This window comes from Engystomops pustulosus, chromosome 5 (genome assembly GCF_040894005.1).
Source record: "Engystomops pustulosus chromosome 5, aEngPut4.maternal, whole genome shotgun sequence".
Taxonomy (NCBI): Eukaryota; Metazoa; Chordata; class Amphibia; order Anura; family Leptodactylidae; genus Engystomops; species Engystomops pustulosus.
The window spans coordinates 104,767,732-104,779,425 of NC_092415.1; the positions used below are offsets into that span (position 1 = coordinate 104,767,732).

General features: G+C 46.0%; 1 protein-coding gene across 1 annotated transcript in view; it reads right to left on the minus strand.

The window, feature by feature from the left end:
• The window catches only part of LPCAT1 (lysophosphatidylcholine acyltransferase 1), a 93,749-nt gene extending 82,277 nt beyond the window's left edge, over positions 1-11,472 (minus strand). The window contains exon 1 of the mRNA XM_072152797.1: positions 10,929-11,472. Within this exon, the coding sequence (XP_072008898.1) occupies positions 10,929-11,042 (114 nt within the window). The 5' untranslated portion in view covers positions 11,043-11,472. The remainder of the gene's footprint in view (positions 1-10,928) is intronic.
• Between the last annotated feature and the right edge of the window lie 222 nt (positions 11,473-11,694).

Genomic DNA, 11,694 nt, shown 5'->3' on the forward strand with positions numbered 1-11,694 from the left:
TGTAATACAGATGCGCATGCTCAGTGTGACAGTCCCGGGGCTGCGATCGGAGTAGCGGACCCCCCCCCCCCCCCGGTAAGCGCCGCGCGGGGGGGTCCGATTCCAGCTAAATGCCCCTGACACGCCGCGGTCTCCGATCGCGGGTATTAGAGGCAGGTGTCGGCTATAATATATAGCCGACACCCGCAGCTTCTGGCGCCGGCTCCGTTTAGGAGCCGGCGCCAGAAGCTTGACGTACTATTACTGCATTTGCGGTAACGCACCTCCCGCCATGCAGTAATAGTACGTCAAATGTCAGGAAGGGGTTAAAGGGAACCGGTCATCAGGAAGGGCATATTTAAGTGCTAACAGGTTCTAAAAGGGCATTTCAAATCTAAAAAGTCATGTGCGCTCCCGTCCCTCCTCTCTTTGGCGTTCCTCATCTCAAAACCCCCCCTCCCACATCCTCTCTCTCCTCCCTACTCACGCATGCAAGGTGACACTGAGAAGTGTTGCATTTACCAGCCCGATTGCTAGGACGAGGAGTGAGTTTTTGGAGTTTGCATAGCTCCTCAATGCTATATGCATATGCAGTGAGCCAAGGCAAAGCAAGAGGAGGGAGAGAGAGAGAGAATGTAGGATGGGTTGTTTTGAGGTGAGCAACACTAAAATGAGGAGGGACGGGAGGTCAGATGCCTTTTTAGATTTGAAATGCCCTCCACCCCAGGGCTCAGTATTGGGATTATGGTAGGGAGCCACGTAAGATAAAGTAAATGATTGTTTAGTTGTGATGGTTCGGCACTCGGTCACCTGCGCCTCGTGCTCGTGGATAAATGGTGCTTATAAATAGACAAGGAAAATCCCGGCCCTTCGAGGTAGGTGAAAATCAAATATTCTTCTTTTATTTAAAAAGACATCATAAATCAAGTATAACACGCAGGAAAACAGGGTTTTTTCGGTTCCACCGTAAATGATTGTAAAGTATTAAAGCAGTTTTTGTACAAACAATATACGATTTGCATTTAGCAGTAAATGCCCTTTTGGAACCTGTAATCACTCAAATACGCACTTCATGATGACAGGTTCCCTTTAATGGCCTTTGCAATGATCCCTTTTAAACAGTGACCTGACAAACCCTGTGTTAGTTCAGAATCAGTAGAGAGTTTCATGCTTCAGATCAGTGCAGACGATCCTAATAAGCATATTTTTATTTGTAATTCTTGCAGGTATTTCTGAAAGGCAGTTATTAACAATTCTATAAACTTTGCAAAAATGAGTAGTATAAGTAATACAAGAAACCGCAACACATCTTTTTAGAGAAAAGTGTTCCACTTTCTTTGCCTCTTATCATCCTCCTTCCTTCCTAATCTGCTTTTCAATCTGAAATGTCTCCTGAATGCCATCTTGCTTGCAACAAGACAGAATGAAGACTATGTGGGAGGCTTACCAGGATCTGTATCTCAGTACACAAGCCCTGAAATAATCGTAATCGCTGTTTGCAAGTTATGAAGTATGATAAACGTCCCCTTATATAATCAAGCACTTACACAACAAATTTCATGAACATGCATTGTACTATACTATAAAGCAGATTATAGATACCACAGGTTATACCAGAGCAGTGATGACAAACCTTTTAGATAAAGAGTGCCCAAACTATAGTCATGGCCAAAAGTTTTGAGAATGATACAAATGTTAATTTTTACAAAGTCTACTGCATCAGGTTTTATAATGGCAATTTGCATATACTCCAGAATGTTACAGTGATCAGCTTAACAGCAATTAATTGCAAAGTCAATATTTGCCTAGAAAATAAACTTTTTCCCCCAAAACACATTTCAACTTCATTGCAGGCCTGCCATAAAAGGAGCAGCTAACATCGTTTCAATGATTGCTCCATTAACACAGGTGTGGGTGTTGATGAGGACAGGGCTGGAGATCAATCTGTTATGATTAAGTAAGAATCACATCACTGGACACTTTAACCCCTTAGCGCTCCGCGCCGTAGCTGTACTGCGCAGCTTCCCACTATTGGCGCTCAACGCAGTACAGCTACTGCGCGAGCGCATACTATTTCAGAATTGTCACCACGTCGCAAGACGTGGTGACATCGGGCTGAAATTTGGGTGACAGAGGCAGCCCAAAACCTGACTGGCCAATTACAGCGATTTTAGGCTAAAAAACGTGGTTTTAGCCCCTTCCTCTTCCTCCAGCGGCACCATTTTGGTTTGGTATCGCTGGAGAGAGGAAAGAGCGTTACTGTGTGCACCAAAATACACTTTTACACTATAAATAGTGTTCTGATCCTTATCTGATCCCTATTGTTCCCTACAAATTCCCATCCCTATCTGTTTTTTCCTGTGTCCTGTGTGTTCCCTGTGTGATCGCCTTGTGTGATCCCACGTGTCTTCCGTTTTTCCCTGTCTGTCCCTTCTGAACCCAAACGCACTTTTCAGTGCGCTGTGTTAGCGTTGTTCTGCACTGGACGCACTTTTCAGTGCGCCGTGTGAATAGAGCTGCACAGAATCTTTAGCAGTCTTAGCGGTAGTTAGTTTGTCTTAGGGCAAGCTAGGTGCATTTGTAGCGCCTTTTTGCGCGGTGCACATAGGTTTTTTTTCGGTGCCTGGTAATATTTTTTTCCAGAACGCCGTAGGTGTACCCGTACATAGCTACTTTTTGTGTGTGCCATCTGTGCGGCTGGTCCGTGTGGCTTGGTGTGCATTATTTTTTTTTTTTGTGTGCTATCTGTGCGGCTTGTCCGTGTAGTTTAGTGCGCATTATTTTTTGTGTGTGCCATCTGTGCGGCTTGTCCGTGTAGTTTGGTGTGCATTACCTTTTTTTTTGTGTGCTATCTGTGCGGCTTGTCCGTGTAGTTTAGTGCGCATTATTTTTTGTGTGTGCCATCTGTGCGGCTTGTCCGTGTAGTTTGGTGTGCATTACCTTTTTTTTTGTGTGCCATCTGTGCGGCTTGTCCGTGTAGTTTGGTGTGCATTATATTTTTTTTTTGTGTGCCTGCTAGACGGTTTATCCGTGTAGTTTGGTGCACATTATCTAATTTTTCTTGTTCTCTATTTTTTTTTGTGTGCAATGTCTCAGAAGACGTACACCGTGTTGGAGGCATATAACATGCTTGCCTCTGACACCGAGTCAGCTAGTGGGGATGATGGTCCCTTTTACCTATCATCATCCTCCTGCTCATCTTCCAGTGACCTGGAAGGACCCCCAAGAAGGCGCCGTAGGGTTCCAGGGACTTCTGCAATTGAAGTGCCTGGGACTTCTGCAGGAGAAGTGCCTGGGACTTCTGCAGGAGAAGTGCCTGGGACTTCTGCAGGAGAAGTGCCTGGGACTTCTGCAGGAGAAGTGCCTGGGACTTCTGCAGGAGAAGTGCCTGGGACTTCTGCAGGAGAAGTGCCTGGGACTTCTGCAGGAGAAGTGCCTGGGACTTCTGCAGGAGAAGTGCCTGGGACTTCTGCAGGAGAAGTGCCTGGGACTTCTGCAGGAGAAGTGCCTGGGACTTCTGCAGGAGAAGTGCCTGGGACTTCTGCAGGAGAAGTGCCTGGGACTTCTGCAGGAGAAGTGCCTGGGACTTCTGCAGGAGAAGTGCCTGGGACTTCTGCAGGAGAAGTGCCTGGGACTTCTGCAGGAGAAGTGCCTGGGACTTCTGCAGGAGAAGTGCCTGGGACTTCTGCAGGAGAAGTGCCTGGGACTTCTGCAGGAGAAGTGCCTGGGACTTCTGCAGGAGAAGTGCCTGGGACTTCTGCAGGAGAAGTGCCTGGGACTTCTGCAGGAGAAGTGCCTGGGACTTCTGCAGGAGAAGTGCCTGGGACTTCTGCAGGAGAAGTGCCTGGGACTTCTGCAGGAGAAGTGCCTGGGACTTCCGCAGGAGAAGCGTCTGGGGCTTCCACTGACCCCACATGGGTAGCCCCAGATAATTATACCCCTCAGGTCCCTGACTTTTTGGGCCATCCTGGCATTAACTTTGACACGACAGGGCTCAGAGCTGTAGACTTTAAGTTTTTTTTTGATGAGGAGCTGCTAAATATTATTATATTTCAGACAAATCTCTACGCTGCACAACATATTGCCCAAAACCCCACGTCCTTTTATGCACAACCCTACAGGTGGACCCCTGTCACTGCAGCAGAGATGTACAAGTATTGGGGCATAATACTCCTTATGGGGATAGTAAAGAAGCCTTCAATCAGGGACTACTGGAGCACAGATATACTGTACCACACCCCCATGTTCCGCATGGCAATGAGCAGGATGCGCTTTGAAGCCATCCATAAGTTTTTGCACTACACTGACAACACACAGTGCCCACCCAGAGGTGACCCCAGTTATGATCGGTTATTTAAGGTCAGGCCCATATTAGATCATTTTAGTGCCAAGTTTGCCCAGGCATATACTCCCGCCAAACATGTGAGCATAGACGAGTCCCTGGTACAATTCAAAGGGAGACTTCAATTCCGCCAGTACCTGCCCAATAAGAGGGCAAGATATGGTGTGAAAATGTATAAGCTGTGCGAAAGTTCATCAGGGTACACATACAAGTTCAGGGTATATGAAGGGAAAGACTCCACTATAGTGCCCCCAGAATGCCCCCCCTTCCTGGGTGTTACAGGGAAGATAGTGTGGGATTTGGTGTACCCACTGCTGGACCAGGGCTACCACCTCTACCTGGACAATTTCTACACCAGCACCACCCTGTTCAAGTGCCTCACTTCCAGAAATACTGCGGCATGCGGCACTGTACGCAGAAATCAGAGAGGTCTCCCTAAGTCGCTGCTTGGGCAAAAACTTAAAAGGCACGAAAGCAGGGCACTATGCAGCGACTCTGTATTGTGTGTTAAGTACAAGGACAAGAGAGAGGTCCTTGTATTAACCACAATACATGAGCACACCACCACCCCTGTCCCAGTACGAGGTGCCAGTACAGAAACCCCCAAGCCAGACTGTATTTTAGATTATAACAAATACATGGGAGGGGTGGACTTGTCTGACCAGGTGCTTCAGCCGTACAATGCCATGCGGAAGTCGAGGGTGTGGTACAAGAAGCTGGCCGTGCACATCATGCAGATGGCATTGTATAATGCTTATGTGCTGCATCGATATGCCGGCCAGAGGGGAACTTTCCTGGAATTTCAAGAGATGGTAATAAAGTACTTTCTTTTTGGAGACCAGGAAGGGGGGAGTGCTAGCACATCTGGAAGTGAGGCCACATCACGTATTGTACCAGGGCAGCACTTTCCAGGAGTAGTTCCCCAAACAGCCAGCAAGGGAAGGTCACAAAAGAGGTGCAGGGTGTGCTCCAAAAATGGCATTCGGAAGGACACCATTCATCACTGTGAGACATGCCCAGAAAAACCAGGGTTATGTATGAAAGATTGCTTCCGAATTTATCATACATCCCTGGATTTTTAGAGTACCCTGTTGTTACCCTGACGCACAGCTTATACATCATGCCGCACCTTCCCTTCTAAGCCCTGCCATGTGCCCAGCCTGTAGATTACTATCCCGTATGCTTTACCCGGGAAAACATGCATCATGATTTTTAGGGTGTTTGTCTCCCATGGCAGCAGCTGGGCACAAAATGACATAATAGATATTTTTTACTATGCACTATCCATTTTGCACTTTTTCAGGGGTCCACCTGTGGGGTTAAAATGCTAACTATACCCCTAGATTAATTCATGGAGGGGTGTAGTTTCCAAAATAGGGTCAGTTCTTAGGGGTTTCTACTGTACTGGCCCCTATTGGCATCTACAAATCTTTCATGATGCCAAAAAGAAAAAAAAAAGTACAATGTCTGTGCTCCAACAAGTTATTCCCTTTTGAGCCCTGCCGTGTCACCATCCTACAGATTATTGCCTCCTATGGGGTATTGCCCTAACCGGGGTAACCCGCAGAATGATTTTTGATGTGTTTTTCCCCAGTGGCATGAGTTGGGCAAAATACTTTTGTCACTTCAATGGCATATTTGATAAATTGCAATACAACTGTTTCTCTGCACTACTCACTTTGTATTACATTTGAGCCAGCACCTTAGGGGTTAAAATACTCATACAAGCCTACATACATTCTTTGAGGGGTGCCCTTTCCAAAATGGGTTCACTACTTGGGAGTTTCTATTGTACTGGTACCTCGGGGGTACCCCCCATTACCAATCTAGTGAAAACGAAGCTTGAAAACCTAAATTGTGCTTCTTTCTTCCTGACCCCTGCCGTGTGCCCAGCCTGTAAATTATTGGCACATGTGTGGTATTGCTGTACTCAGGACAACCCCCAGAATGATTTTTGGGGTGTTTGTCTAAAGTGGCATGGGTTGGGCACAGTATATGAGGCACAAAAATGACTTTTTTGAGATAAAAACGCAATTTTTACTCTGCAGCATTTACTTTGCATTCAATTTTGACCAGCGTGTTGGGGGTTAAAATGCTCACCACAACCACCGATAAATTCTTTGAGGGGTCTAGTTTCCGTAATGGTATCATTTATTGGGGGTTTCTATTGCACTGGCACCTCACGGGCCCTGCCAACATGACATGGCACTCCAAATCCAAACGTGTGAAAACGGAGCTGGAAAATCTAAATTTCACTCCTTCCATTCTCATCCCTTCTGTGTGCCCAGCCTGTAAATTATTGGCACATGTGTGGTATTGCCGTACTCGGGACAACCCCCAGAATGATTTTTGGGGTGTTTGTCTGAAGTGGCATGGGTTGGGCACAGTATATGAGGCACTAAAATGACATTTTTGAGATAAAAACGCAATTTTCACTCTGCACCATTTACTTTGCATTCAATTTTGACCAGCGTGTCGGGGGTTAAAATGCTCACCACAACCACCGATAAATTCTTTGAGGGGTCTAGTTTCCGAAATGGTGACATTTTGGGGGGTTTTCTATTGTACTTTGACTTCAGGGGCTCTTCAATTACACTGTGGCACCACAAAATATTTGCAGCCAAATTGGCCTTCCAAATTCCCAGTATCGCTAATTCTGTTCTGGACATCGCTGTGCGGGGAAACAGCAGCTGACATCCACATGTCTGGTATCACCGTACTCGGAAGAAGCAGGGCAAGAAATTAGGAATATATATTTACCTCAAATTCCTTCTGAATGTATCCATTTTAGGGCTTATTTGGAAAGATTGAAATCCAAAATTGAAATTTCAAAATTTCCACTCCATTTTCATATGCTTCCGGAAAAATAATTAAAGGGTTAACAGACTTCTTAAATGCTGATTTGAATAGGTTGAGATGTTAGGTTCATAAAATGGTGTTACTTGTGGGGGTGTATAGTACATAAGCCTTTATAGAGCACTTCCAAACTGAATTGATCACCAAAAAGTTCGCATTTTTCAAATTTCAAGAAAATCTGAGAAGTTGCTACTAAAACTTCAAACCTTCTCACATCCATAAAAAAAATGGAAACTTAAAACAAATAATGGATATAAAAAGAAGACCAATGGCAAAAGGTTTCTATCAAAAAAAATTTGTGGTATCACTTTTTGTCTATAAAGTATAACATTTGAAACTTAAATTAAATTTGAAATAGTCATTTTTTTCAAATTTTTCCTAAATTTTTGAATTTTTACCCCCCAAAAAAGGAACGGATCACCGAAATGACACTACTAACATAAACTACAATGTCTCACGAGAAAACAATCTCAAAATCACAGAGATATCTTAAAGCGTTGAAAAGTTATTACCACAGGAAGAGACACTGGTCAAATTTCAAAAAAAAGTTGCGAGCCTTAACCTGCAAACAGGCTGCGTCCTTAAGGGGTTAAAAAGGAGACTGGTGCTCGGCATCGTTGTTTGTATTCTGTTAACCATGGTTATTTCTAAAGAAACACGTGTAGTTATCATTGCACTGCACAAAACTGGCCTAACAGGGAAAGGTATCGCAGCTAGAAAGATTGCACCTCTATCAACAATCTATCCCATCATCAAGGAATTCAAGGAGAGACGTTCCATTGTTGCCAAAAAGGCTCCAGGGTGCCCAAGAAGGACCAGCAAGCGCCAGGACCGTCTCTTAAAAGTGTTTCAGCTTCGGGATCGGGCTACCAGCAGTGCAGGGCTTGCTCAGGAATGGCAGCAGGCAGATGTGAGTGCGAGTGCATCTGCACGCACTTTGAGGCAGAGACTCTTGGAGCAAGGCCTGGTGTCAAGGAGGGCAGCAAAGAAGCCACTCCTCTCCTGAAAAAACATCAGGGACAGACTGATATTCTGCAAAAGGTACAGGGAGTGGACTGCTGAGGACTGGGGTAAAATCATTTTCTCTGATGAATCCCCTTTCCGATTGTTTGGAACATCTGGAAAACAGCTTGTTCGGAGAAGACAAGGTGAGCGATACCACCAGTCTTGTCTCATGCCAACTGTAAAGCATCCTGCAACCATTCATGTGTGGAGCTGCTTCTCAGCCAAGGGAATCATCTCTCCCACAGTCTTACCTAAAAACACATCAATGCATAAAGATTGGTACCAGAATGTCCTCCAAGAGCAGCTTCTCCCAACCGTCCAAGAGCAGTTTGGTGATCAACAATGCCTTTTCCAGCATGATGGAGCACCTTGTCATAAAGCAAAGGTGATAACTAAATGGCTCAGGGAACAAAACATAGAGATTTTAGGCCCATGGCCTGGAAACTCCCCAGATCTTAATCCCATTGAGAACTTGTGGTCAATCATCAAGAGACAGGTGGACAAACAAAAACCAACAAATTGTGACAAAATGCAAGCATTGATTGTGTAAGAATGGACTGCTATCAGTCAGGATTTGGTCCAGAAGTTGATTGAGAGCTGCCAGGGAGAATTGCAGAGGTCCTGAAGAAGAAGGGTCAACCTGCAAATATTGACTTGCTGCATTAACTCATTTTAACTGTCAATAAAAGCTTTTGCTACTCATAATATGATTGCACTTGTATTTCTGTATGTGATAAAAGCATCTGACAAACAAACATAAAAACCAGAGGGCAACAAGTCATATGAAAATATAATATTTGTGTAATTCTCAAAACTTTTGCCCATGACTGTACAACCAAAACCCACTTTTATGTTGCAAAGTGCCAACATGACAATTTGAGCAGTAACCTATTGATCTCTGCTGTATCACAAGTTTCAGTCGTATTGGTTTCCTAAGGACACCAATACAATAGAAAGTAGGAAACATTTGGATTGTAGCTTCCCTCCAGAGTCCCCCAAAGAGGAAGAATCAGGGGAAGCCTTGAGTCCTAGCTGGTAAATTCTGTGCTGGGTGCCCACAGAAAGGGCTCCAAGTGCCACCACCAATGTACTAGAGTATTAAAAATTGCTTCAATTAAAAAGCTTGTTTCCAAACCTTAAACTTACTTCAGGCCAAATCTAATTTATTCCCTGGTTTATCCCAGAGAACTTGGCAAATTTTTAGTACCGTACTTCAGTCAAGTACTTGCTGAACAGATCCCATTCTAAAAGAGATGAGGTGGTCGGACACATGCAGAAGAAAGTAATAATGTAGGAAAATAAAATTTAAAGGAAACTTACCACATGATATGGTAGGTGTAAGATGGAAATACCGAGCACCAGCTCAGCGTGAGCAGGTGCCGGAGCTTATTTTTGTTAGTGTCCTAAACTGCTGCATCACGGTTTAAAACACTTTTTAATCTTTATAGATTAACTTGCTTCGGCGCACCAAGCGCGGGGCTCTCCTTCACTTCCTATGTAGGACGTGCGCATGGTGCGCCGAGCGCGTACCACCGTGCGGCGCTGCAGCATTTTGCTGTAAAGTTTAAAAAGTGTTTTAAACCGCGATGCAGCAGTTTAGGACACTAACAAAAATAAGCTCCGGCACCAGCTCACCCTGAGCTAGTGCTCGGTATTTCCAACTTACACCTACCATATCATGTGGTAAGTTTCCTTTAAAAAGTACAAACAGCGTCTTGATGTAAAAGGAATTCCTCATTCATTCATAAACAATATGTACACAAATGTCCCTAGGGAAATTTCAAAGCACACAATATAAATGGAGAGGGCATACTAGACCAGGCTGGCGCTGGCTGGATGCTATTAACCCTTTCGACAAATAAATCTGTGAAACAAGGATTAAATATTTGTGTTAATATTCTATGATTTACCAGGACTTGGTGTCATGTGATATATCCAGGAAGGCCTCACCTAAGCTTTGTATTCCCAATACATATGGACCTCCTGTGCATGTGTCAGGGAAGGCTGGAGGTGCAGGTACAACAATGTCAATCTCAGCCACATATTAGGGCTACTAAATGGGTTCATTCATTACAGAAACAATATGATAACTAGCAGAGGAGGGGGCTGGTGCACTAGAAACATGGCTTGCCAATTAGAGAGCATGCCGCTGTGCAAAGACAGTAACAAATGCTGCCTGGTGCCCACCAGCTGGGTGCCCACCAGCCTGGTATCATTAGTATCATGCAGGATGTAGAAGGATTTCCTTCTTACTACTCATCGACATCTTTTAACATGTAGCTGGTGAATAATGAGCAATAGAGGAATAATTACAGATGGAAGATGGCAGGTTTCTGTCCCTACTACAAGCTACATATAGTGGACATATGGGAAGAGCCTTGGGCCTAGAGTGAGGCTGGATACAACTTCAGGGCAGACTGGTGTCACACCAGGAGCCACTGCTCTGGAAGTGGATGACGACCATGACAGTCCTGGAATTTTTCACTAACTTGTCTACTAGACTTCAGTCATCCTGGAGGCCAGACTATGTGTCAGCGGTCCAGTGGTGACATCACATCATACTATATCCTGGAATGTGTGTATATAGAGTGACAGCAGGATGCTGCCTGTAGGCCCTGCAACCACTATAGGCACACACATAGGAGCCTAGCAGACAACACATTCTAGAAGCCCCCCAGGATGGAGGCCGCCTCTGGGGCACCTGTCAGCAGCCTCCATCAGGTGATACACCACATACGAGACCTACTTTGGCTTTCTGCAGAGGGGTGAAGCGCAGGTCATGCACGAAGGGGTTCCTGACCGGCCTGGTGAGCTCGTGCTGGCCCCCTCCTGGCCCCGAGCGCTTTCTGGTCAGCCTCATGCTGAGGGGCAGCAGATGGACGAGATGAAGCCTCGCAGATCCAACTAGTGCAAGTTCACCGGTGATGGGGAGGCAAATCTCAGCGCTTTGTGCCCCGTTTTCCTGTTCCTCCTATGGAGAGGACTGTAATCCGTGCACGAGATGATGGAGGAGGGAGATTTGCTCTGGGAATGAGGATGTTCCAAGTAACACACACAAAGCGAAAGCTGCACAGGAGGAGGTGGGGGAGGATCCGCTGCTGCTGCTGCTGATGATCTCCGGGGAGCCCAGGACACGTCTCCAGAGGCTGAGGAGGTGGAGCAGGCAGGAGGAGGCAGGGGACGGAGGCTGCCGCCGGGGCTGAAGGGGTTTAGCGGGAGGAAGCCGCCAGATGATGCGCTGCTGCCCCCTCCCCTGGCAGGAAAGGAAGGGGGAGGAGGGGCGTCACAGGGGTGGAGGCGTGTGATGTGACCTAAGTGTTGCCTGCCTGGAGTCCCCCACTGCTGCCCGCGATGGAACATGCCGGGAGGCCGCCAGCTGTCTCCTCAGGACGTGCCGGACCATGTGTCCTCATCAACTCTCTTGAGGCTGTAGTTCAGTGGGAACTCATGAGGTATGAGGTTCAGTGGGAACTCATGAGGGAACTCAGATGCCCCATGCCATGTGTAGTAGG